We start from the raw sequence: 27,503 nt of genomic DNA, 5'->3' as shown, positions 1-27,503 counted from the left end.
AAGCCTTCAACATACAGCACAATTGTATATTCCCACTAACAAAGGAAACAGAATCTTACTAGAATATGGCTTATCAGTTTTTCATGGGTTTCATATTCTTCTCAGATTTCCACTGAATACAGTAAAATCCTTAAACTAGTGAACATTCAATGTAACTTCTAATTTTCTCTTCAGTACATCTTTTCCCAATTATGAATCAAAATTAGTATCAGGCTTGCAAATGTGATGGGGCATGTACATTAAAACTATAAAAGGGATCTGCAGTTGGAAATAAATTACTATGGAATGCCTCCTATATATCGCTTGCAGGTTTGTTTTCTCTCTGACCTTCATCTCCACCTCCCAGAAAACAAATTATAGAAAGAAAGGCTTGAAACTACTACCCACTGGGACTGTTAGCCCAAAGGACAATGTCTGCCACAATCTTTATCTTTCTACTTACCGTGAGTTACTGTTGTTACCTTGGGTAAAAGATTTTGAAAAGTATTAATACACTTGTAATTTCAGCCAAATAAATTTGACTTACTTGATACACCAATAATAAACACAGCCATAAAATGTTTTAAAACTTTATTTCAACATAACTATACTTACAGAAATACGCATATTGGTTAATAGAATTCAATTTAACTTATCCTACACAATTTGAACCAAAAAACTTGGTACATGGTTTGCTTTAAAAAAGAAAAAGGATTTGCAGTCTGGCTTATTTTTTATCTATTACAAATGTATATAAAAGATCTTCCATTTAATGCTGCTGAAGTAAACAGCATGAACCTTGAGAAATTAAACTTTGGTTTGTCTCTGAAAAATAACACGTATTGCACTGTAAAAATTAATAAAGTTGGTGCAACAAAACATTGTTTTAATGTCTCAATGTCAGTTCATAAAGTTCAATAACTAATGGATGTTGATGAAAATGGGGAGAGTCTATGTATACATGTGAAAATATAAAAGCCATCCAATCTAGTCTGAATTAAAACTAGCAGTCCAGTTCATCTGCTGAGGTCAACAAGGAAACTGCACAGTAGCTATTTTTCTGATTTGTGCAAAAAAGAAAATGAAGTTTCTTCCCAAGCTTTTCAGTCTAGAACTGAAACCACAGGAAAGGTATTCCGTTCATTGTCAATATTCATGGGATGATATGCGATGACTCAAGCTTACTTAAATCTGAATTAGCACTTACATGCAAAATAGTCCCCAAAGTTAAAGACCACTTGACTTCAGAACAATAAAGTTATAATGGCCCTTCTTGGAAGACTAGAGCAGAACACCCAGCCATAGTTGTAAGAAATCTTTCCAAAAATGCAGCCCTTTGTGAATGACACCTCAATTTATTAAAAAAAGAGGGGGGGGGGCAGCCCCACAGAAGCAGCTCTGGAAAAATACATAACTTAATATACCTTAAAAACCAATGTGAATATAGGTTCAGAAGATAGTTAAAAGAGATATTTTTATAAGCTACCTAGGATTAGGTTTATAACATATTCTAGTCTTTCAACTTTTGCTCTAGGACTAAATATCAATTTACAAATAACATGTTCACCTTTTATTCCTTTATCAAAAGGGAAAATTCTAGCTTCAATTCTATCCAGTGGAGGGGAAACTGAGAAAACAGACTCAAAACAGTTCCACATAAATATCACATTTTTTAAATGGAAGAACTCCCAACTAGACCGGAAGTTCTTATTACTAATACACTTTTCATTGAAACAATTTTTAATAAGTACAAATACATGGCATTAAGTTTCAGAACCTAATATAGGCCTGACAAGTCCTTGTTTTCTGGAAGAAAGGCCTCAAGTCCACTCAATTTCCAGTAACAATGTTTTCACAGATCACTTTAATAAAGGGTTTTAATTTCCTTCATATGTTCGCTTTTGGCATTCTAGCCTTAAAATCTAGATAAGAAAATTAACCAAATTCCCCATAAGTCAAAAAATTTTTTAAGTATCAAAGAATCCACAAAACCTCTTTCCCAAACTGATTCCCAGTTGGCAATTTGTTATTTAACATGAATTTTTTCACATATACTGTTAAAAGGTAACATACAAAATGTACCCATGAACATTAAAAACAGTTGTCAGAAAGGTTTAACTAGCCTCATAATTTAAGTTTTAAAACATAAATATTTGCAGCTTGATCTTCTGTTGACAATGATTGTCAGAGCTTAGAATTCAACATCATTTACAAATCCCCACCATGCACACAAAACACACACCAGTAACACACAACTTACTCATGTCTTGAGAGTCTTCTGCTTCTTTATATCTTTGGCCTCCCAGTCAATTCCAAGTTCAAATGTCTTTGAACAAACTTCAATCTATGATTTTTTATCAAGTTTCCCACCAATACTTCAATACTTTTCCTAATCTTTCACGTTGCATTGCCAAACTCTTAAAACCTTTCTCAGACATCAGCAGACAAAAAAATAAAATATAAAGTGGTAATTTCAGAATATGGGAGGGTTGAAATGATTCAAGGCTCCCTATTGGGATCATACTTTACTGGACTACAATGAGTAACTACTATCAGTAAGAAAAATCCTTTGCTGGATTCTTTCATACTCTTTGGTGACTGGCCAAAGAATCTACCAACAAAGTTTGGGAGTATACTCTTCCATACAAAGTACCCTCATAGGAACACCAGAATAGCTACAACTCATTTGAGACCTCACCTATTGAAAAAGGCAGTCACAGGAATAGCCAGGACACCCATTAGTTGGTGGAGATCCCTGAGAAAGTGTGATTTTTTAAATCTGGGCTGAACTTCAGTTTCACCAGCCTTTTCCACTGTATTCACAGGAAGCAGCAGCTGGTCTACCAGCACTCATACTACCTTTCTCATCCTAGGTTTTCTGTATAATTGCTATGGCTTTGGAATCTCACAAACTGATATTGTGTGTAACTTGAAGGAGTAATTATCCCTCCTAGTTCCAGATTTGCAGTTCCCAAATAAAAATTACAGCCCTTTATTCAGCGGAGTAGACATAAACAACAACCATCTATGAATGAGGTTTTCCTCTAAGATACGATTTAACACTGCACTTTTAGGAAGTAGATGTACTAAGACACGTCAAAAGTTTACTTATGGTTGATATTTGAGATAAATATCCATTCAGTATAGACCTAGTGGTTTATTTATCGTAAAGTTCAAACTGAGAGCTATGATTTCACTACATCCATTTAAAATAAATAACATATGAAACGCAGACTCTGGCATATATATGAATTGAACCTACATATTTCATTTGCTCAGAAATTTGCACACAATAATATTCTGCAAGACAACTGCAGCAAAGGGGGAAAACAAAAAAAAAAACCTGCCCTTTTGCAAATAAGATTAAAAGCATCCCTCCGAAGAGGAAAAAATAAAATGCAATATATGTATAAAGTGTTACTGTTCAACACAAATGCTAGTAGGAAAAAAAATGTAACTGCATAGATTAAAAAAGTGCAATATCTTAAGCCATTAAAGCACCAAAACAAAAAAACACACCAAAATCAGTGTTTTTTTTATGACAATTAACATATACACAAATAAGAAATACCTATTGATCAAAACTCAGGAAGTAAATACCTGAACTGATAGAACATCTACTATTGGCAGAATTTCTCTTCAAATTCAATGTATTTTCTCATCTTTAACACAATTTTAAAGTGCTAACTTTATATAAAGCAGGCAAATTCTTCAAGTAATTTACTATTTAAGTAAGCCAATTTTTATAGGGCTAAACAAGGAATGAAGAATAAACTAAAGTGAAACAGGAAGACAGACATGAGGAAAAATCTGACAAGTATTGCTGAACAAATTGAGAGAATGCTCTAATACCACCTTGGCATCCTTGGTTCAGTTAAAGGCAAAAGATAAAAATATTTTTAAAAAGCTAACAGGTTTAGATGACTGCTGGTTTAGTATACTAACTCCCTTGGATTTGCTAAAATGTGTACATCAATAGGTACAAGGAGTCCAAGAAAAAGAGTGCCACTTAAAAATCAAGATTGGACAATAATTAATTTTAAAAACAAAAGGCTGTCTACTACTACAAATGAATATAAAATGTCAGAGATCTTATACACTAAGAACTGAAGCCTTGACCAGAGTTTCATTACTCCTGCCCTTGAGCTGCCTTTTCAAGGAAGTATACATTAACCAAATGGCGATTGAGGTGTTTGCTGTAATCTTTTTCCATTCTAAAAGAACGATCACAGAAGATACAAACGAAATCTCCCTCAGCCACTTTGACAGCCAAGGCATCCTTTCCATTTTTCCCACTGGTCTCTTGTGGAACTGGCCGAGCCCCGTTCAATCCAGAATCATCACTATCCTCTGATGTGTTGTCACTTAGGTCACTTCCATCATGACTGTGGATGCCTTCATCTTCATCCATTTCCTGAGACTCATTTACTGCCACGGTGACAGGAGGTGATGCCACAGCAGTTGTGGACACGGCTTCATGTTTATCTAGTGGTAGAGAAACTGGTTCTTCAATTGCCGAGTCTCTGTTGGGGAAATTCTCTGCTTTCTTCTCATCAATGTCCATCTCCATTTCACAGAGCATAGCTTCGGCTTGATGTTTAACCTCTGAAGTTTCACCCTCTGGCATATTCAAGTTTTGTTCAGAGTATGAAGTGTTGGCAGATTCCTTGATAACAGCAGCAAGACCAGCCAGACTCTTATCTGTCTCTTTTGCTTCCACTTTTTGAAGAGGGGCTTCTTTATTTCCTTTGCCTGTAGGAATAAAATTTTGGTCTTTCGATTCTTCCCCTTTTAAGTTTTCCTTTGGCAGGGGTGGTGATGGTGGGAAGAGATCCTGTGCACTGGCACTTTCTTTTAGAAGCTGCTTGTCTTTAACAGGCACTAAGCCAACCTCAATAAGGACTTGCTCCTTCCGTGCCATTTCACTCAGCATGCTGGACTGTTCCTTTCTATTATCTTTTCGAGGAGACCTTCTGGGGATCGGCTCCATGGGCGGAGGAGGCTCTGTCTGAACAGGCCCCTTCTGAACAACCTCGATCTCAACATCCCCCACAGGGGGAGGGGGAGGAGGAGGCTCTATCTGAACAGACCCCACCTGAGCAGGTTCTGGGGGAGGAGGAGGAAGAGGAGGAGAAGGCTCCATCTGAACAGGGGTCACCTGAACAGGCTCCATGGGAGGAGATGGCTCCACGTGAACAGGCCCCTTCTGGACAACCTCGATCTCAACACACCCGACGGTAGGGGGAGGAGAAGGAGGAGGCAGCGGCTCCATCTGAACACACCCCACCTGAGCAGACTCCATCTGAGTGGGCCTCCTCTGAGCAGGCTCGCTGCTTTTCTTACATGATTTACTTCTCACAGTTTTCTTCTTTGTACTGGTTTTCATGCAAGTGTTTTGTTTTTTATTCTCCTCTACTTTGCTGTCACCCTTTGGCACTTCCTGACTATTTTTGGATTTGCTTTCTGCCTTTTTTTTCTTTTTTGTCACAGGTTCCTCATCATTAACAGGCTCTTGTAAGGCATGGGCTTCAGCTTCCACCTTCCTTTTGTTTTTCTTGCTTTTGCAGCTTTTTTCTGAATTGTTCCCTGGGGACACATCTACTTCTTTAGCTTCCATGGCTGATTTGCGAGTTCTGGTGGTCACCTGGCTTGAGGCCTTACTACAAGGCTTTTTCTCTTTTGAAACATTATCTTTCTTCTCCACTTTGACAGACCTCTCGTTTTTCTTCCCAGTCACATCCCCCTTTACTTTTGTCTGCTCCGTTTCTGTTTTCTCACTGGTGATTTTGTTATCAGGCAAGGCAGCCTCTCGCTTCTTGGTTTTCTTTAGTTTCACCTTTGAGACATCCATGGTTTTATTAGGACAAGTAGGATGCTTAGATTTGAAATGATACTGCAGATTACACTTCTTGGAAGCTGCATAGTCACATACAGGGCAGTTGAACTGCCGTGGATTAACATGGAGCTCCACGTGTTTTTTGAAGTTACTTCTGTCTGCTGTTTTGTAGTCACAGTGTGGGCAGTTAAGAGGTTTAGGCCCATTGTGAACCTGTCTTGCGTGGCGGGTTACTTCATGTTGATTAGAGGCCACATAACTGCACTGGTCACACTTAAATGGCTTCTCACCTGAAGGTAGACAAGAGATGTTACAGAAGGCACACATTAAGAAATGAATTCAAGATTTATTCAAATATGCTCATCAAGAAGTGGAGATAGATATAGATATATAAATAAAACATAATCACTGAAACTATTTCATGAACTTTATCATGCAACTTATATTTACCATATTTATTTGTATATCTTTGCTCTACCCTTTGACTGATTCTCATACCAAATGGAAGAATAATTATCTCAAATAATCTTCTTTCAAAAATTCATTAAGCTAACACTCTCAGTCACTAGTAAAGAACACAGATTCATCAAGAAGTACACAACAATTACTGGCAAACTGATCTGGGCTTTTTTTTTTTGGCTACCCCGTGGGGCTTGGTTTCTTAATGTTAATTCTAGGACAAGGGCACTCAAAGAGATAAGGTAATTTTAAAGTTTTTATCTTTAGTTAAACATATAATGAAATAGAACACAAAATTCCCATACTTCATTTAAGATAAATCTTGGAATTTCAAGTATTTTACACTCTCTGCCGTACTCTCAGACTTTCCATGTGAAAGTTTTAAAACAATGCCTTGGCCTCAGGGAGCAAAAGGTATTTTCTTTCGATTTAACCCTCTGTCCTTTATGGCAAGAGCTGAGTCAAACTTTTCCAGTGCCAGAGTTGCTATTCTACAGAAAAAGTGTAACAAGCTAAACATCTTTTCTTGATTTTCTCCCACCTTCTTCTAGACTAGGCAAAGGAACTAGGTAAATGAAAAGGGGCATACAAATAGATATGGCATATAAAATAAGAACAAGAAGTCATAACCACAGGCACATACAAGACCAGAAGCCTCCCACCCACCCCCAAATTAAAGGCATAAGATTTAACTCATTCTACCTGAATACATACCCATCTAGATCACAGTCTAGCAAATATTACCAAACGGTATCCAAACCCCACTGGTCCATTGGAATGCATAACAGAAAAATGGAAATTGACATTTATGAAAATTCATCTCTGAACATTCTCAAATTCACACTAAATCTTTTTTCATAAAGCAAAAGTATTCCGACATTAAGAAAACCACATAGATGGTAAGCTTTACCTGATTAAAAAGATGTCTTGACGACAGATCACAAAAACTTGTTCAGGTATGGCAGACTGAAAACGCAGTTTACGACTACATTCCCATTGTTAGAGACCATACATTAGTCTACCAACAGATTTCTAACAACATGATGCATTACTCTCTACTTGGTCCTATCTTGTCCTTTCCATTAAATGACTTAAATGGAGATAAACATCTACTTAACATATACAGACACAGAATGGGGAAAAGAAACGTGACATAATTGTTAAGAACTTGTTCTACAATAAGAATACCTGGGGGGATCAAATATGGGGCTCTGCAACTTACCGTGAGGTCTTCAACAAGGTACTATAAACTCTCTAAGGCTCAGTTTCCTCGTTTTTAAAGTACTCTTAAGTGTTGTAAGCTATAAATAATCCAATCCATTTCGAGCACTTAGTATAGGACAGATGGCCAAACAGTCAATACACATTACCTGTAATTCATGACTTTTGGAATGAACTGGTCTAAGTTACAGAATGCCTAAACAAAAGGGAAAATTTCATGTGCTTATCTTGCCTTACTATATAAACCCTGCCTTTGAGTATACAGAGAGTTGATGAATGAAGTCGATCCCTCTAAGAAAATATTTGAGCTCATAAAAGAATTATAATGAAAATGTCATTTTATGAATTTCCATGGTGGCTCAGTGGTAAAGAATCTGCCTGCCAATGCAGGAGACACAGGTTTGATCCCTGATCAAGGAAGATTCCACATGCTAAGAAGTAATTAAGCTCGTGTGCCACAACTACTGAGCCTGTGCTCTAGGGCCTGAGAGGCTCAACTACTGAGTCTATGTGCCACAACTATTGAAGCTTGTGCACCCAAGAACCTGTGCTCCCCAACAAGAGACACCATGACAGTGAGCAGCCCAAGAGAAGCCCCAGCTCACCGCAACTTGAGAAAAGCCTGCACAGCAATGAAGACCCAGCACAGTCATAAATAAATAAATGTCATTTTATAAGCCCTAATGAATGAGGGTATTTACACAGCCTGCATCAAGTAGGATGTAAGTCTCCAGTGTGAAACAGTCAGTTCCTAGGATTCTGTTTAAAACTATGATAATATCATTTAACTGCTTCCTTCACTCCACCCCCATTTTTGCTTTATTGTCATTACATCTTTATTGTATTGAAAAATCAATTCATCAAGCTCAATTTATTAATACCTAGCTGAATGAACCGGAGAAGGCACTGGCACCCCACTCCAGTACTCTTGCCTGGAAAATACCATGGACGGAGGAGCCTGGTATGCTGCAGTCCATGGGGTCGCTAAGAGTCAGACATGACTGCGCGACTTCACTTTCACTTTTCACTTTCATGCATTGGAGAAGGAAATGGCAACCCACTCCAGTGTTCTTGCCTGGAGAATCCCAGGGACAGCAGAGCCTGGTGGGCTGCCGTCTATGGGGTCGCACAGAGTCAGACACGACTGAAGCGACTTAGCAGCAGCAGCTGAATGAACATTCTTTTGCCCTGTACCAACAGTTTTAACTTAATTCCCTTTTCCAGTTGTAGGAACATTTACTCATTTATGAATGTGTCATATGTCTATTTTATTCTTCCTAAATTACAGATGTAAGGCACATTCTTATCAAAAAGAGCCCAGGAAGAGTATAAAGGGAATTTCTAATTAAACAGTAATAGGGGCATACTACTCAGCAATAAACAAAAAGTTCTGATAATGCAGGATGGAATGAATCTCAAGAACATTTTACAGAAGTAAAAAAAAATTAATAGAAATCAGTTATCAGTTGAGGGAAATTAGGGGAGTACTGACAGGAAAGAGTAAAGAGGGAACTTTTCTAAGGGTAGTAGAAACATTTGGTGTCTTCACCTCGATGGCAATCAAATAAGAGAAAACACATATAAAGTCACCGACCTGTAAACCTAAGATGTGTGCATTTTCATGTGTGTAAATTAGACTTAATAAAATACTGTTTAAAAATTTTCAAAATGAACTCCTATGCTAGGAGAATGGGGGAACTACCCTGGATGATACATACAAAAAGATAATGGCAAACATAAATTGAATGTATCAGGATCTCTAAACTATTTAAGTGAGAATGCTTCAAAACCATTACTTATAAACACAAATAAAACACAGAATAACTGATTAGGTTAGTGCGTCTATATATTTCACCACACCATTACTCTGATCCCTTCTTACTTTGGCCTCAGAAGACCTACCTGAATGGAAGTGCTCCAAGGAAATAACCAATGTGGTTTTGTTTCATTAACTAATTTGTCATTTTAGCTAAAATGTACCAACCTAACAGAGCCTAATCTCTTCCAGAAATGAATCTAAGCACACACTTCTCTTCCCTAAAAGATGAACAGGGAAATGAATGCCCAAGCTGACCTGTAAAGATCAGACTCCAGACGACAGAGAAAGCACCCAAGATGTTCACTCCATGCAACCCAGTTAGGAAGGCTACCTTCCCAATTTGACCACATTTAGCGTCAATGATTTGAAATATAGGATCCACTGGAAATAATTCGGCACACTCATACACAAAACAAACTAGCCATGTTTATTTCCTGTTAGTGACTCACAAATTATTGGCATCTAATAAAAGACTGTGGCTTTGCCCTCTCCATACTTTGTGTTTCCAATTTCATTATTCTGTAGCTTCGTGGCCATTTGCTGAGCCATAATATTCTGTAAACACTGCTGATGACTAAAAATGAGGGTGCAAAAATCTGAAGCCAAACCCTAGCTCTTCGATATTGGAGGAATGACAAATTAACCTTAGATAAAACGTTTATCTTCTCAAAATCAGTGTCCTAATCTATAAACTGGGATTTCAGTATTCTAGAGGTACTAAGATTTGAGATAACAAATTTCAATTTTTCAGTACTGAGCATGCATACAATAAATAGTAACTGCTACTCATTATTAACACTTTAAAAATAGTTGCTATATTACAATGGCAACTAGTAAAAATCAACTTTAAAGTATAGCAAAAGATAACAGTAGTCAATGCAAAATTATTCAGGCAATCATTGTTTGGTGTAAAACAGAGATAAACATTTATACAGTGACAACAGCATTACTGATTCAATGAAAAACATACAAGTGTGTTGTCATTCTGATCCAGTGACACTAATATAAGGTCAACCAGATATTTCAAGTGAGACACTTAGAATTCAAGCATTTAGACTTAATTACCAGTGTACATGTTATACAAGGCACAGGGAAAGAGGAAAAACTAAAGATACCATGAGAAAGCTAAGACAAGACAAATCCAGAAGAGAAGACATTCCACAGAAAAAATGGTTGTAGTTCTTCGAGGCTTTAATGGGGACAATAACAGAACTTATTATCACAAGTGGAGAAGGAAATGGCAACCCACTCCAGTACTCTTGCCTGGAGAATTCCATGGATGGAGGAGCCTGGTGGGCTATACAGTCCATGGGGTTGCAAAGAGTTGGACACGACTGAGCAACTTCCCTTTCTTTCTTTCCATAGTTCCTTCTGGAGAAGGAAATGGCAACCTACTCCAGTTTTCCTGCCTGGAGAATCCCATGGATGGAGGGGTCTGGTGGGCAGCAGTCTATGGGGTTGCAAAGAGTCGGACCCGACTAAGCAACTAACACACACACACACATTATCACAAGACAGTTATAAAAATGGAAATTGTCTAAGTCTTGAAAAACTTTTATTTAAAGGCTACAGCACAAATATTAGTAGGATATGATGGCCTATCCTCAACAAAGCATCCATGTTACCCACAGAAAGTGAAACACGAAGCACCCAAAAGTAATATTAAAAACAGGTTTTTGGTTAAGTGACTCAACTCAATAGTTAAGAAGATTGAGAAGGAGCATTCAAAGTATAAAACTTGACAAGCATGTAAGGTCAAGAAGGGCCAGTAAGCATGCTGGCGCTCACAGCTGCTCAAATTAGAATTCATACTGTAATCGAGTCTTAATCACTGACTTAAAACTGCAATACCCAACAGAAATAAAATGCAAGCAACAGATGTAACTTTAAGTTGTCTAGCAGTCACATTACAAAGCCTAAAAAAAAACACAAAACAACCAAGTAACAATCATTTTACTTACTTAACCCACTATATTCAGCATTATGCCAAAATGTAATCAATATTTTAAAAAGATTATTTTATATAATTTTCTTCATACTGTTTAAATTCAGGTATGCATCTCAATTCAAACCAGCCACATTTCACAAGCTCAGTAACCACATATGGAGAGTGGCTATCCAATTAGACAGCACAAACTATTATCCTAAGGTAAGTGAATTGGGTCTATATACACTTTGGTACACAGTAGAATTCCCCCAGGGGACTACATATTCTAAATTTAGGAGAATACGCTGATCAGATATACTTATTCACCCAGGGTCAGTGTGACTAAAACGAATTATCCACTCAAGACCACTATGCTAATATTGACCTAACTTTGCCATCTATCTATGTATTTTAATAATGGGGACCAATTCTGGTTGGTGCTCTTGATAATTTCAGTCACTGAGGGGATATAAATTTTCAACTTGCTATAGTCCTATATTTTATCTATTATAAGTTAATAAATTGGGGTCCTGGTTATCTGCCGCTGCTGCTAAGTCGCTTCAGTCGTGTCCAACTCTGTGCGACCCCATAGATGGCAGCCGACCAGGCTCCGCCGTCCCTGGGATTCCCCAGGCAAGAACACTGGAGTGGGTTGCCATTTCCTTCTCCAATGTGTGAAAGTGAAAAGTGAAAGTGAAATTGCTCAGTCGTGTCTGACTAGTAGCGACCCCATGGACTGCAGCCTACCAGGCTCCTCTGTCCATGGGATTTTCCAGACAAGAGTACTGGAGTGGCTTGTCACTGCCTTCTCCTACCATTCTTTAAAGTTTGGCTTTTTATAAATCAGCCCTCAGAAGCCCTGTCAACTCCCAACAGAATAAATCCAAATTTCAGAAACTGCGCAGCTAAGAAGGAATCCCTGGAACCTGGTAACAACATACTATGAAACTTGGTGTTATGCTCTGTTGAAGGGTAAGGGAGGCAAGGGCAGCTGGGTGGGAGTATGAGAAAGCAGAGGCAGTTCAAAAAGGATTAACCTTTTTGGTCTATGTTCAACTTTTATTACATCATGGAACTTAAGTTTTGATAACAACTAAGGACCCTCCAAGGAAGATATAAGCATCTGAATGCAGAGTTCCAAAGAATAGCAAGGAGAGATAAGAAAGCCTTCCTCAGCGATCAAGGCAAAGAAATAGACGAAAACAACAGAATAGGAAAAACAATAGATCTCTTCAAGAAAATTAGAGATCCCAAGGGAACATTTCATGCAAAGATGGGCTCGATATAAGACAGAAATGGTATGGACCTAACAGAAGCAGAAGATATTAAGAGGAGGTGGCAAGAATACACAGAACTGTACAAAAAAGATCTTCACGACCCAGATAATCACGATGGTGTGATCACTCACCTAGAGCCAGACATCTTGAAATGTGAAGTCAAGTTGGCCTCAGAAAGCATCACTAGGAATGAACCTAGTGGAGGTGATGGAATTCCAGTTGAACTATTTCAAATCCAGAAAGATGATGCTGTGAAAGTGCTGCACTCAATATGCCAGCAAATTTGGAAAACTCAGCAGTGGCCACAGGACTGGAAAAGGTCAGTCTTCATTCCAATCCCAAAGAAAGGCAATGTCAAAGAATGCTCAAACTACCGCACAATTGCACTCATCTCACATGCTAGTAAAGTCCTCCAAGCCAGGTTTCAGCAATATGTGAACCACGAACTTCCAGATGTTCAAGCTGGTTTTAGAAAAGGCAGAGGAACCAGAGATCAAATTGCCAACATCGCTGGATCATGGAAAAAGCAAGAGAGATCCAGAGAAACATGTATTTCTGCTTCATTGACTATGCCAAAGCCTTTAACTGTGTGGATCACAACAAACTGTAGAAAATTCTGAAAGAGATGGGAATACCAGACCACCTGACCTGCCTCTTGAGAAACCTGTATGCAGGTCAGGAAGCAACCGTTAGAACTGGACATGGAACAACAGACTGGTTCCAAAGGAAAAGGAGTACGTCAAGGTTGTATACTGTCACCCTGCTTATTTAATTTATATGCAGAGTAGTACATCACCGAGGAACGCTGGGCTGGAAGAAGCACAGGCTGGAATCAAGATTGCCGGGAGAAATATCAATAACCTCACATATGCAGATGACACCACCCTTATGGCAGAAAGTAAGGAGGAACTCAAAAGCCTCTTGATGAAAGTGAAAGAGGAGAGTGAAAAGGTTGGCTTGAAGCTCAACATTCAGAAAACAAAGATCATGGCATCTGGTCCCATCACTTCATGGGAAATAGATGGGGAAACAATGGAAACAGTGTCAGACTTTATTTTTTGGGCTCCAAAATCACTGCGGATGCTGATTGCAGCCATGAAATTAGAAGACGCTTACTCCTTGGAAGGAAGGTTATGACCAACCTAGATAGCATATTAAAAGCAGAGACATTACTTTGCCAACAAAGGTCCGTCTAGTCAAGGCTATAGTTTTTCCAGTGGTCGTGTATGGGTGTGAGAGTTGGACTGTGAAGAAAGCCTATCACCAAAGAATTGATGCTTTTGAACTGTGGTGTTGGAGAAGACTCTTGAGAGTCCCTTGGACTGCAAGGAGATCCAACCAGTCCATTCTAAAGGAGATCAATCCTGGGTGTTCATTGGAAGGACTGATGCTAAAGCTGAAGCTCCAATACTTTGGCCACCTCATGCGAAGAGTTGACTTACTGGAAAAGACTCTGATGCTGGGAGGGATTGGGGGCAGGAGAAGGGGATGACAGAGAATGAGATGGTTGGATGGCATCACCGACTCGATGGACATGAGTTTGAGTGCACTCCGGGAGTTGGTGATGGACAGGGAGGCCTGGCATGCTTTGTTTCATGGGGTCGCAAAGAGTTGGACACGACTGAGCGACTGAACCAAACTGAAGGACCCTCTGCCTGGACAAAGTACACACATACATCTCCATTCAATTTTAGACATTCCACCTATGGACTCCTTTGTTAGGATCTCCATTTAATACAGCTCTACCCTAGTAGACCCCTAATTTTTAATTCTAATTTCAGAATTATGCTATAAATAAACATTTAGGATCCAGTTCCAAGTCTAGAAGAACTTTCTTATAATGGCAGTTTGTTAAAAACGACAGATGAAAGATTGGAACTGACATATATGAATTACTATGATAAAACAAATAACTAATGAGGACCTACTGTTTATAGTACAGGGAACTCTCCTCAATGATCTGTGGTGACCTAGATGGGAAAGAAGTCTAAAAAGAGTGTATATGTATACTGTGTAACTGATTCACTTTGCTGTACAGTGGAAACTAACACAACATTGTAAAGCAACTACAGTAAAAAAAAAAAATTTTTTTAAGTTCCCATTTCTTACCAACCTGAATGAGTACGCATATGTCTGGTTAAATGAGTCTTCTGAGAACTTGAGTAAGGACAAAGTTCACATTTATACGGACGTTCACCTACAAAAATATAATGATTAGTGTTCAAATATGATAAAATAATGCAAATATCATTCTTATCAACCATATACACATTATGCAGTATTGAGGATTTTTTTAACAAGGATTTTTTTCCCCTGTTCCTGGCAAAATGATCAATTTTATCATGTATTAGAAAGATCATTTAAAATACACAAAACTACATTATTTCAGCTTTGCTAGTAAAAAGTATCATTGGCTTTATGAATTCTCATAGCCCTTGTAACTTTCACAGTAATTCTACATGTTATAACGTTAAATATCAAGAACTGAAAAACTATCTTGGATCAGGTTATCAGCAACATTTTAAAAATAGAATTATCCTTAAAATAATTCACAACATTGTAAATCAACTATATTTCAATGATATTCTTTTAAAAATCTACCCAAATTTTCTGATGAGTAATTTTTTTGGTCTTTATAAACGACAAAACTACTATTTGAAATTGTTAGTTTTAAGCAATAACATTTTTGAGTGAGGAAGCTATTGTTTCAAGCTAAAATTTTCAAGTGGTAGCCTGGACTTTTATAAAATAGGTCAGTGTTAAAGTAAATTATAATCATTAAGCGACAGGGACTGAGAGTAACTGAAGATGACAGGCCAGTAATTTACTAAAGAATTAAAAGACTCAAAGGCAGGAAATACATATTTTTTGGACACACAAAACATATTTTTTTTAAAAAGCTTGACAGGGACTTCCCTGGCAGTCGAGTGGTTAGGACTCTGCATTGCCCTCTCCAATGCAGAGGGCACAGTTTGGATCCCTGGATGGGGAATAAAGATCCTACAGGCCACAGGGTGCAGCCAGAAAAATTAAAAATAAAAGCAGCTGTCTCTCAGGATGCAATGGAACATTACATTAAAAAAAAAAAAGGCTTGATAATTTGTTTTCATCTGTTCTTTGGCCACAAGATAATAATTATAACTCTGGACAAGCTTCTTTTTCTGTAAAAGTATCTTTACTTTCTAGAATTGTAAGAATTTAAATCAAGAAAATATATGCAGAGCATTTAATTCAGTGCCTGACACACAAAGCCCTCAATAAACATCAGTTATTATTTTGTAAGTTACAGTAATAGATGTGTCTAAAAAAATGGGATAAGGAAAAGACGAGTACAAAAAAATAGAAAGCACTGATGAGTGTGAAATGTTATCTTTAATAACTATTCAGTTGTTATTAGCCAGTAGCTATAGATTAGTTGTAAATATATCTTAGCAACAAAATGCATACTTCGACATGGAAGAATTTTAAGACAGCTTAAAAAATGTTGGATATATTCCTGTAAAGAAAACACATTAATGGCCAATAAAAACATGAAAAGATGAACAATCTCATTAGCCATAAGAAAAATTCAGATCAAAACCACAGACATGAAGACATCACACCCAAAGGATGGCTACAATCAAAATGACAAATGTTAAAATGTATTTGTTAGGAGAATTATTTGTGGAGAATTCAGAACCTCGGTACACTATGGGTGGGACTGTAAAACAGTGCAGCCACTTTGGAAAACAATTTGTCAGTTACTCAAATGATTAAACATAATTATCATATGGTCTAGCGATTTCATTCCTAGGTGTATACTTACCCAAGAGAAATAAAAATATTACATCTACACAAAAACATATACATATTCATAACAGCATTACTCGTAAGAGCCAAAACCTGGAAATAATCTAAATATACATTAACTGATGGATGGATGAATAAAATATTACTTATCCATACAACATAGTATTATTTGGCAATAAAAGGAAAACAAGTACTGTACATATGACATGAATAAACCTTGAAAATACACTAAGTGAAGGAAGGTAGCCACCAAAGATCACACATGATTCCATTTATATTAAATACTCAGAAGAGTTCAATCCACAGTGATTTGTATGGTTTATCAATTGTGTATTAGTGAACCTGTTACCAAAAAAAAGTGAATGGAAGAAAAATTTAATACCCTTTCAGATTAACATGAAGGATCAACTAAGGATAATTTACTTTTAAAATTCTTCATAACAAATAGATTGCTTCCATCTGTGTAACTCACTAAACCAGGCATAAACACTCTAGAAATGCTAGTAATATTTCAGTCATACAAAAGGCAAAAATGTAATCTTTTAAAGCTGAATTTGTGTACTTCAATAAAAATTAATTTTTAAAAAAGTAGAATTTGTGAACTAGCTAAATATCAAACCCACAAAATGAAAAATCTTTTGAATGAAGATTCAAATAAAAATCCTCAACCACTTACCATGATAATTACCTATAAAAAGAGATTCAAAACTTTGAATCTTAGCTGCATGTGACCCTGGGAATATCACTTCAGGCCTTTGGTAAATAAACACCCTGCTTCCTCAGCAAATTCTTCTGAAGATTAGCAGAGTAAAAGCACCTAACCCTTAGCACTCAGTAAAGGAACTTAAGAGACCCACTAAGTGAACCTGAAAAGGTTCCCTAAGTGAGGAGTAAGAAACAAGTGATTCTTATGGATCATTTCTATATTTCTGCTCATCAGCACTAGATAAATTAATTTTTCCATAAATATGATTTTCATGCATGCATTTAAAGGTACTCTCAGAATTTACATAATCAAAACAGTACCCTTCTATTTATACACCAATAAATTATTTTGAATTTTTTTTTAAACACCACAAATAAACACAATGGGGGGTGGTGGGGAAGGAAGCTTTTTCAAAGTATTAAGACACACTAAGTTTAACACTAAAAATGCAAAATGAGATGTGTACCTATGGAAGTCATAATATTATTGTGGAAATATCAACCTTACCTTAAGGTGAGGGAAAGTTATTCAATAGATGATGAAGTATATAAAATTCAGCCATTAAAATTAGTCACCTAATCATTTCATGATATGCAACAATGTTAAATCACTATGCTGTATACCTGAAACTAATGCTGTATGCTAATTACAACTCAATAAAAATAAAATTTCAAAACATTAAAAAAAATTAGGCACCTAGACTATAATTAAATGACAAAAAAACCACTGTAACAAAAAAGGTTTGAACTCTTCTGGTGGTCCAGTGGTTAAGAAGCCACCTGTCAACGCAGGGGACACAGGTCTGATCCCTGGTTTGGAAGATTCCACATATCACGAGGCAATTAAGCCCCCGCACCACAACCACTGAAGCCCATGAACCAAGAGCCTGTGCTCTGCCAACAGAGAAGCCACTACTATGAGAAATTTGCAACTATAGAGTAGCCCCTACTCTCCGCAACTAGAGAAAGCTCCAGCACAGCAAGAACCCAATGCAGCTAAAAATAAATGAAATAAATATATTTTTTAAGTCTCAAAAATTCACATAAAAAATTGGAAATTCATACTAAAAGTAAAATTTTTCCAGATCTCTGCATCTTTCTCATTTTTTAAATGTTAAGAACATTTATAAGTGTTATCAACCAACTTAGATTTATCACTGAAAACATTTTTAGATTTGGGGGAAATTTTTTCAATTGTTCAGTGACTCAACAATTTTGAAAGTATTAAAATATAACTGACACTAATAAAATCAAAATTTAGTACGACAAAGACACTGGTAATATTCTTTATGATGACTTGTATGGTAGTTATGTAAGTACTAAATCACTTTACTCTGTCCATAGGATTCTCCAGTCAAGAATGTTGGAGTGGGTTACCACACCCTCCTCCAAAGGATCTTCCTGACTCAGGGATTGAACCTGGGTCTCTTATGTCTCCTGTGCTGGCAGGTGGGTTCTTTACCACTAGCACCACCTGGGAAGCCTGGTTATGAGTATAGATTTGTAAATATTCACCACTGTCAATAATACCTTTTTAAAAAAATTCATAAATGTGTACATATAAAACTCATGCATTTTACCATATGTCAGTTACTACCTGAAAGCTCTACAGATTAAAGCCAATCCTAAATTAGGCCCCAAGGTTTCACAAAACTATTAAAGGAACATGAAGTATTTATGGCATAAGTATATTTGATATCTGGAACTTGTTTTATGATACTGTTGGTGAGGTTAGTTTAGTCTAATAGTTTAATTAAAAACAGTTAAGTGATTAATGGTGTAGGATTCCCAAGAAACTCTCCTTTCCTATGCCATGTAATTTTGAAATGTTTGTACTTTTTTTTTTTACTTTTGAAACAAAATGGTTTAGAAGCCTGGAGACAATTAATTACAGGTTAAAACAAATTCCAAGGAGACTGCAAAGTATTTTACTTGACCAGATTTTAAAGCTTTAAATTACACAGAAGCCATCTGTTGGAGCTTAGAAATCTTGCTGCAAATGTATTTCTTGTAATGGAATTTCATCTGCAAGCTTTCTTGTTTATGCCTACCACTTCAACATCAATTCCTCTCCTCACTAAGACTCACTTTTAGCACGGGGTTCAGTCCTACAGAGTGATAACTACTGCAAATGGGATCTGATGCAAACAGCATCCCACAGCCCTTTTCTCTGTTGATGGGAGGAGCAGAGTACTAGGTTACCTTGTCTATGTTGTTCAGACCAGTAATCAGTCCTCAAAGGTACCAATTCACACCAAGAAAATATAATGCAATTATCAACAGTTACAAACATTGCTTTTAAAAAATAAGACCCCTTAATTACACAGATTTGAAAGTCAATTTAAAAGTGAATACATAAGGGGTATTGGGGAGAAATGGCCAGCAACCACTGAGAAGGGCTTCCTTTTGGGGTGAAGATGTGCTAAAACTGATTGTGGTGTTGGCTGCACAATTCTGTGAACATATAAAGCCAATGCGTTTTAACAGTAAATGGATGAATTGCATCGAAGTGGAGTACATCTCAATAAAGCTGTTATTTGAGGTATGAGTTGATATATGAGGTATGATTGCCAAATGTAATAAAATAATAATTTCTAACTGTTGTGTATAGGTGATGGGTACCTGTGGGTGCAATGAGGCATTCTCTTTATTTCTGAGATGTTTGAAATTTTTCACATTTTCCATTTTGGGGATACAGTACACTTAATAAGTGAGAAAGGTCCTCTTACCTGTATGAGTTCGAACATGCTGAACATAATTGTTTTTTCTGTCTGAAAAATAGTTGCATTTTCCACATGTGTAAACTTTCCTTGGAAAATGGTTTCTCAGGTGTTTTCTCCAGTGATATTCACTCACTGTGGTGTACGTGCATATGATACACTTGTAGACTCGCTCATTGTCCCCGGCTCGGGAGTGATGTTTCAGGTGAGCAGTATAGTGATCATAGCGATTGGTATTGTAGCCACAGCGGTCACAGCGGATGGGGCCCTTGGAGAAATCGCCCTCTTCCCCAGGAGAAGAGCCAGATTCCCTGGCTTTTGCTTGCTTCTCTGCACTTTCTTCCACAAAAAATTTCTTGGCGCTATGAACTCGGATGTGATGCACAAACTGCTCTTCAGATTCTGCTTCATACTGGCATGGTTTACAGCGGAAGGGTTTGGTCTTCAAGTTCTTGCTCTTGTCCTCTGCTACGGGTGTTTCCTCAGGAAGGTCTTTATTTGAGCTGTATGTTTCTGAGGCAGCTGATACCTCAAACACAGGCCGTGGCTGGACAACATTGAGTTCCAAACTTTCCAGTTCCATGTTCTCCAGCCCATTGGGTTCGCCTTTCACCTCAGCAGACTCCTCAAGTCCTTCTCCGTCACTATCTGAGAAGTTGCTATCTCCAACAGGCATCAATTCTGCCATCTGTCTTTCTTCGCCAACCACATAATCACAGCAGCCGCCATTTACCTCCCCAGTTAAGGCCACATTTGCCAACATGATGAGCTGAGGCGCAGCCAGTTCAGCTCGAGAGAGATCAGGCAAGTCATACATGTCATTTGGCAAGGCCATGCCCATGGTGCCACTGCTGGTGAACAGCCCTCCGCCTCCGGAAGACTGACCCATTACCTGGGTGGCCATATCTGTGCTCTGCATTCAAAACAAAACAAAAAAACAGAAAAGCACCATTTTAAGTACAACTTTGACTGGTCTAAAACAAAATATCACTGTAATTCTTTGTAACTTAAAAAAATACATTTCCCCACATAATCTTTAAACTCAATCAGCTTCATTAGCTATTGAAAATAAGCCCTTAAAATAGCTTTGTAATTCCAAATTCTCTTTATTGCAGTCATCAAAAAAATTTCTATGACCCTTACAGGAAATTCTATCAAGTGTTTGACACATGGCATGTCTTCCCTCAAGCACTTTTACTTTCTGGTGGAAAAATTAAGTAACCTTCATTTTTAGAGCTACTTAAAATTATATTTTAAATCCTACACATGAATAGTCAACTGCTATCCTCTTGACTCCCCCTTCAACAGTTTACTGGTCTAAATCAGAAAGGGGAAAAAAATCCAAAAGCCAACTGTGCATAGATTAAAGTATGGTCTGCAAAGTAGAAGCCTGTAATAGTTGGTCCGAGAATTAAATCTCATATGAACTCAACTATCTTCAAAAGAATAAACTACCACTGGCCCTTGAACAACAAGGGGCTAGAAGCACTAACACCCTGGTGGAATCTAAAATCTGAGTGAAATTTCTGACTTCACAAAAACTTTACCAATGGCCTAATGTTGACCAGAAGCCTACTGATGACAGTTGATTAACGTATACTTAGTATGTTATATATATTACATACTGTATTATTACAATTTAGTAAGCTAGAGAAAAGATGTTAATAAAATCATAAGGAGGGCCAGGCCAGGTGGGGCTGGGCAAGAACAGGAGACCCAACCCCGATACCTATGATCGTGATCTTCCAGGTGATGCTTGAGATTCTCTCCACCTTCATTTATGGAGCACCTTCCTGGCCTTGGGATGCAGCCCCGCAATGATCAGCTCAGTCTCTGCCTTTGTAGGCTGACAGTCTAGTGGCTATACATCATCCTGGTAAGCCCCAACTCACCAAAATTGTGACAAAGGAGCTGGCAAGAAAGGGAGCTAGTCCTGAGGTTCTGGGAGTACTGAATCCTGCTTATCTATGAAATGCAGTTAACACCTCAGCAGGATCTATTTCCCCGAATACAGTATGACCCTTCTGTTATTTACATATGTAAAAAGTGCTAGAGACTTGAGGAAAAAAGGCCCTCGAAGGTGCCACTGATGGCTAGTTAATAAACACTACAGTGACTGTCAATCCATTTCAGATACTTGTGGCTGCAAACAAAGCCGTTCACCTCTCCAAAATGGGAAAAATGAAGATAAGAACTTTACCTACTGAAATTATTTTCAATCTTTCCCCAAATAACAGTATTTTACAGGCCTTGAAAAATTTTGTTATCACAGCAAATGACACTTCAATTCTAACTGCTTTTATCAAAGAGGGAAAAAACATATAAACCAGGAAGATGTAATATCTCAGACAGAAAGTCATCAAGTTTCTCTAAAAAAATCTCCTTGAAATAACAAATATTACAGAAATCAAAAAGATACTTTCTTGGGATATTATTGAATGTTATCACTTGTAGAACGTCAACAAAAGATGTTTTGTGAGATGACAGTAAAAATTTTCCAGCATCAAAAAAAGGGAAATTGTAAGAAAAAATATTTACAGTAATGTGTTTACTGATACCATGTTTATGTACACGTATGTAAGATACCAATATTGTCTTATACAATTAAAAATGTTCTTGCTAAACATTACTAATGCTAGACATCAAAAATGAAAACAGTATGAAAAAGAAATTCATACTTATTTATGGGTATAACATGTATGCACTGATAACAAAGAAGCAACAATATGACTGCTTTATAACTTAATGTGATCAATATGACTGCATTCTGATAGTCTAGCACACGTGCAAATGAATGAATCTTTATAAAAATGTCATGGCATACAGTCATATTTGTTCCACAGTTTTGGAAATTTAAAAAAAAAAAAAAAAACTACTTACCTGTGACAACAGGCCGATACACAGTTTTAAAAATTAGGAGAAAGGCATACTATATGGTGGTGTAATTTTTTGAAAGCACAGTTAAAAAAACAGCAGGAAAACAGTTAATTTTATATTAAATATCAATCACCTTATATTAATGTAAGGGTAGGCTATCCACTTCAATACGAGTCTGGCACACTATGTCCTACAGAATGAACACTTAGGTGATAAAGATGATGACACAGTAACGTCTCAGGACTCTTGCCATAAAGTTACTAGATTTTTCACAAGACACACATAACTGATAAGTTTATTAACTGTACAACATGATGATTATTTACTGTTCATTAAGTGGAAGTGGAGCATCACAAAGGTTTTCAACCTATTAGTCTTCATTCACACTGAGCAGTCTGAGAGGACGAAGGGTTGGTCTCGCTAAGGAGTGAAAGAGGTAGAGGAGGAGTTAGAGAAGGCGGGAGAGTCAGACTCATGCAGCTTGATGGAAATGCATCCCAAATTTTGTTTGACTTTTTTCCTTTTTCATTTCTCCCAAAATGTTCCTATATGGTATCAATCCTTACACGGTTTGCTTTAGTTTCAGTCTGTATCATAGAATGCTCCATGTTGTAAAAAAGCATTCATCTCCATCAAATTATCTTAATTCTTCTGATTTGAATTTCTCCAAGACCCCTGTCTTAAAACTCTTCATCCTACTTTTTTTTTTTTTTTTTTTGCTGTGAGATCCAGAATCTTTCATAATTTCCTTGATTGGCTCTGTTGTAAATCCTGTGAAGTCATGCACAACATCTGGACAGTTTTCTCCAACAGGAATTTACTGTCTGGTGCTTGATGGTCTTCACAGCTTTTCCTATAAAAACAGCATCTTCAATGGTGTAATCCTTTCAGACTTTCATGATGTTCTATCAGGGTTCTCCTCCTATAGGATTGACCACCTTTCCCATCTTTTTCATACAGTATCATACCTAATAAGCTTAAAGACTCCCTGATCTAGAGGCAGAATTAGAGATGATTCTTTCTCAGGGATAAAGTAGACCACTTCAGCATAATTAATGTTGAATTTGTGGGGTTCTGGGTGGCCAGGAGCACTGTCCACAGCAACACTAAAGAGCACTCCAGTATTCTTGCCTGGGAAATCTCACGTAGCTGGCGGGCTACAGTCCACAGGGTCACAAAAGAGTAGGACAAGACTTAGTGACAACAGCCCCTGCTCTCTACAACTAGAGAAAAGCCCTCACAGCAACAAAGACCCAGCACAGCCAAAAATAAATAAGTAAACAATTTTCAAGTGAATTTTCAATTTGATATAAAAAGGTATTTCCCATAACATACAAGGTTTTCAGGCCTGCTGGTGTAGCTGCAGTAATGATTTCACGAATTTCCTTTTTCTTTAATTAAAAAAAATTAGTATGGATTCATTTATTTTGAGATGGTAGACAACGTCAAGCGCAGACATCAATCTACACCAATCTACACCAGTACACATCAAGCAATTCAATTTTTTCTTGTAACAACTTTGCTTCTGGGGAGCACTTCCAGTATCACAAGTGGTACTATGTATGGGTCCATGACGTCTTTCAAGGTTTCTGGTATTGCAATAAACAGGATGAAAAATATGCTAGAACTGCAAGTGGTGACTTTTTACTGAAAACACAATTTACTGGACAGGGTGCTGATTAGCCTCATCTAGCATTTTCAGCAGACACTTGCAACACTCGAGCTCAACAAAATTAAAAAGAGGTGGCCACGAAATTATTACATTAGTACTGTATGTACTAGAGTTACTTTTACACAATTTTGATTAAACAATGGATCTCAATTTACATTTCTATGAATGGCAGTAGTGCGGTGGCTTATGCGGTTGAGTGCAGAAGTCTTGATAAGTATCAACCTTCTATTAGATTTGTCAGTAGTAAATAATAGCAGACTAGTATTTACATACATTTTACATTTTCATAACATCTTTTCCCTAAATTTTTGATATTACTAGGCTGCATGGTTGATTTGTTAATTTTTTTCAAAATACTGCAAAGCTCAAAAACTTTACAATTTATTCCTTGGGAAAAAAAATCCATATATAAGTGGACCCCCACAATTCAAACATGTATTATTCAAGGATCAACTATATTGTGAAAAAGTATTACTTAGTTCTTTTTTTGATTATTTGACCTGTTAAAAAGTAAAAACAAACAAAAAAAATAATCACCTTCTCTCCTGTGAGATGTTTGGTGTATTTAAGACTCCACAAATCAAAGTTAAGAAACTTTCAAATTCCCATATAAAATAAAGTAACTCATCTTCACAATCAGCAACTTTCTTGCACTGTGCTTGACTTGGCCCACTTGCAAAGCGGAGCCATTACAAGATCACCTTGAAACCTTGGGGTTTTTATACACCATCTTCACACTTTAGTTTCCAATCTAAAAGGTGTTATTCACGAATCAGGTGTTCTCTTACAAATCAGAAAAAGCAAAACAGGTGGCCAAGACTAAAAATAAAGAATGCTAAACCCAAAATACAAACAGTAATCCGTTTCACCCAAGTGCATAAACACGAACTCGTTGAGTCATAGGTACCAACGAAAGTTGGAACCAAATGCCATCACACAAAGCAAAGCCTGTCCAAGGCCTTAACGAAACAGCCCAGGCGACTCGTAATTCCTAAGCCTCCACAAACCCTAACTACCATCCCCACAGGCATTTCCACAAAACTCAGGAAGGCCGTCCGCGCGCACACAGCCCGAAAGCCCAACGTGCCGCTCGGATCCTACGTGCTGCCTTCACCAGCGCCGGCCTCGGCCGCGGCATTCCTGACTGAAATAGGCATTCGGCCATTTTCTCAAAATACGTACCAAACACAAAGCAGCTCTTCGCAAACTCCGGCGCCCTCGCTTCCCCTCGCCTCGGCCCGCTCCCTGCACCACCGACACACCAAGTCGTCCTGAAGCGCTTCCTGGGCTCCCCACCTCTGAAGACGGCGAGACGGGCAAACTCTGGGCGCCGTTGGGCCAGACCGAGTCTTCCCAGTCCAAGCCGCCCCCTCCCGGCCCGCGCGCCCCAGTCCGGGAAGAGGGAGGAAAGTTGCCGCGTCGTCGTCGTCCCGGCTCCTCGCCCGCCCAGCGCTCGCCTGCTCGCAGGGGCCGGGAGCCTCCGCGGGCGCCCTCCCGAGGCGCCGGGCCCCGAGCGCCTGAGGGGGCCCCCTGCGCCCCGGAAGTCTGCGGCTCACTCCCCCACGGCGCCCCGCGGGACGCGCGCCCCGGCCCCGCCGACTCCCGCGGCCAGACGACCCCGCACGCAGGGCCGCGGCGGCCCGGCGGCCCGAGCGCAGAAATCGCTGTCCAGCCCCATTGGCGGAACCGCCCGGGTCCCGGGCTGACTCAACCCGCCCGGCCACACTCAACGGCGCCTTCCGGCGAAAGGGAGAGGCCGGGGAGGGAGGAGGGCGCGAGGGCCGCCGGCAGGCGAGGGGCTGCGGCGGGACCCGGGGCAGGAGGAACACGGGAGGAAGTTCGTTTCAGGACTAGGGCCCCAAGCAGCTCCGCTCCTGGCCTCTGGACAAGACATCCCCGGCGCCTGCGCCCGCGCGGACGCGGCGGCCCGGCCTCGACTGGGGAGGGGGTCCCGGCGCCGCGCCGCCCCTCACCGACGCCCCCGGCCCAGCCCCCCGGCAGCGACCATGTAACCCGATCCCGCCCGGCCGCCCGCCCCCGCCCGACGCGGCGGTCGCCGCCGCCGCCCGAGCCACAGTATCTGCAAATCAGCCCTGGACAGCGCCTCGCTCCGCGTCCTTCCGCGCCCTCCCCTTCCCGCGGCCACGGCCGCCCTGCCGGCCCGCCGCCCCCGCCCGACCGCGTCTCAGACCGCGCCGCGCTTACCGGCCTTCCTGGGCGAGGAGGGCCGACGACCCGCGTCGCCGCTCCTTCACGGACTACTTTTCTTTGTTGCAGGAGTTTCGGGGGAGGGGAGGGAGACGGTGCAAAAGTTGGACGCTGAGCCCGTCGAGGCCCGCGAAGACCCAGTGGGGCTGCAGAGAGTGTTCAGGCCGCCGGCCCTCGCCCTGCGGTCCCGGCCGCCGCCGCCACCCACAGCGGGCTCTGGGGCCCCAGGCCTCGGCGGCGCTTCCTCTGCTCCTGCGCCCTGAGCTCGCGGGAGCCGCACATTCCAGCACAGGAGGCTGCGCCGCGCACCCGACCCGCGCCGCCGCCGCCACTCCCGGGACACGCCCCCTCACCGCCCGCGCGCGCCCGCCGGGCACGCCCCCTCCGCTGCCCTGGCGCGTAGCCGCCCGGCGCGCCCCGCCCCTGGGCGAAGGAGGTTGTGAGCCCCGGCTTCGCTGAGGGCGCGCCCAGGGTTAACCGCGCCTAGTTCTCCCAGTCTCTCACTTGGGCTCTTAGGTTAAAAAAAGACGCTAGCCCCTCTTCATTTGTTGATTTCCTTCATAAACAACAGAAAGTTATCTCCCAGCCCTGGAGCGCTGTTAAAAGTCTACAGACTTTGACCCTTCACTTTAGAAGCATTGTCACCCGCCCTTTCAAGTCTAAAACGCTCAAAATTACCTTTCAGAATTTCTTGAAGACTCCACCCATAGCCTCCCTTAACCAATTAAGCTTCGTATTAAGCTTCTTTGGGGGAAAATAATTACATATATATATAAACAGAAAAAAAAACACACAAAAACCTCGATCTGTTAGTGAGTTGTAAGAAGAAAATGTTTCTGAAAGATCATAGACTTAAATTATGAGAATGAGGACAGTGGGGACAAATCCCTAGAAATGGAAAGTTAGCAGGTCATTGCTGAACCTTCAAAGTACTATTTCGGTATAACATTACAGAGGGTAGAGAAGGTGGTGAGGATGTGGAGGCTGCTTAGCAAGTTCTGGAGAGTAACCTGC

General features: G+C 39.6%; 1 protein-coding gene across 4 annotated transcripts; it reads right to left on the bottom strand.

Annotated features, from left to right (window-relative positions):
* Positions 1-553: 553 nt before the first annotated feature.
* Positions 554-26,819, bottom strand: REST (RE1 silencing transcription factor). 4 transcript variants are annotated; one of them, XM_055434248.2, is made up of 4 exons: positions 26,487-26,819; positions 19,742-20,645; positions 14,632-14,715; positions 554-6,105 (listed from the first exon to the last, which is right to left on the bottom strand). In XM_055434248.2, the coding sequence occupies exons 2-4, from the start codon at positions 20,634-20,636 to the stop codon at positions 4,109-4,111; spliced, it is 2,976 nt and encodes a 991-aa protein (XP_055290223.2). In that variant the 5' UTR covers positions 20,637-20,645; positions 26,487-26,819; the 3' UTR covers positions 554-4,108. The 4 variants fall into 4 exon arrangements, with proteins under 4 accessions (XP_055290223.2, XP_055290222.2, XP_088692489.1 ...); XM_055434247.2 differs by lacking the exon at positions 26,487-26,819 and adding an exon at positions 25,464-25,963; XM_088836363.1 differs by lacking the exon at positions 26,487-26,819 and having other exon boundaries at positions 554-5,002; positions 5,075-6,105; positions 19,742-20,651.
* Positions 26,820-27,503: the final 684 nt, after the last annotated feature.

Source organism: Moschus berezovskii, chromosome 5 (assembly GCF_049115385.1).
Source record: "Moschus berezovskii isolate FMDL1 chromosome 5, NW_MosBer_1.0, whole genome shotgun sequence".
NCBI lineage: Eukaryota > Metazoa > Chordata > Mammalia > Artiodactyla > Moschidae > Moschus > Moschus berezovskii.
The sequence above is the reverse complement of the archived record's forward strand: the minus strand, read 5'-3'. Positions and strand labels throughout refer to the sequence as shown.

Coding starts and splice junctions, on each gene's coding strand:
- REST (XM_088836362.1), bottom strand. CDS start 20,651: ATGCAGAGCACAGATATGGCCACCCAGGTAATGGGTCAGTCTTCCGGA. Junction 14,716..19,741: donor GCATGTTCGAACTCATACAG/GTAAGAGGACCT, acceptor ATATTTTTGTAG/GTGAACGTCCGTATAAATGT. Junction 6,106..14,631: donor ACATATGCGTACTCATTCAG/GTTGGTAAGAAA, acceptor GTCTACCTTCAG/GTGAGAAGCCATTTAAGTGT.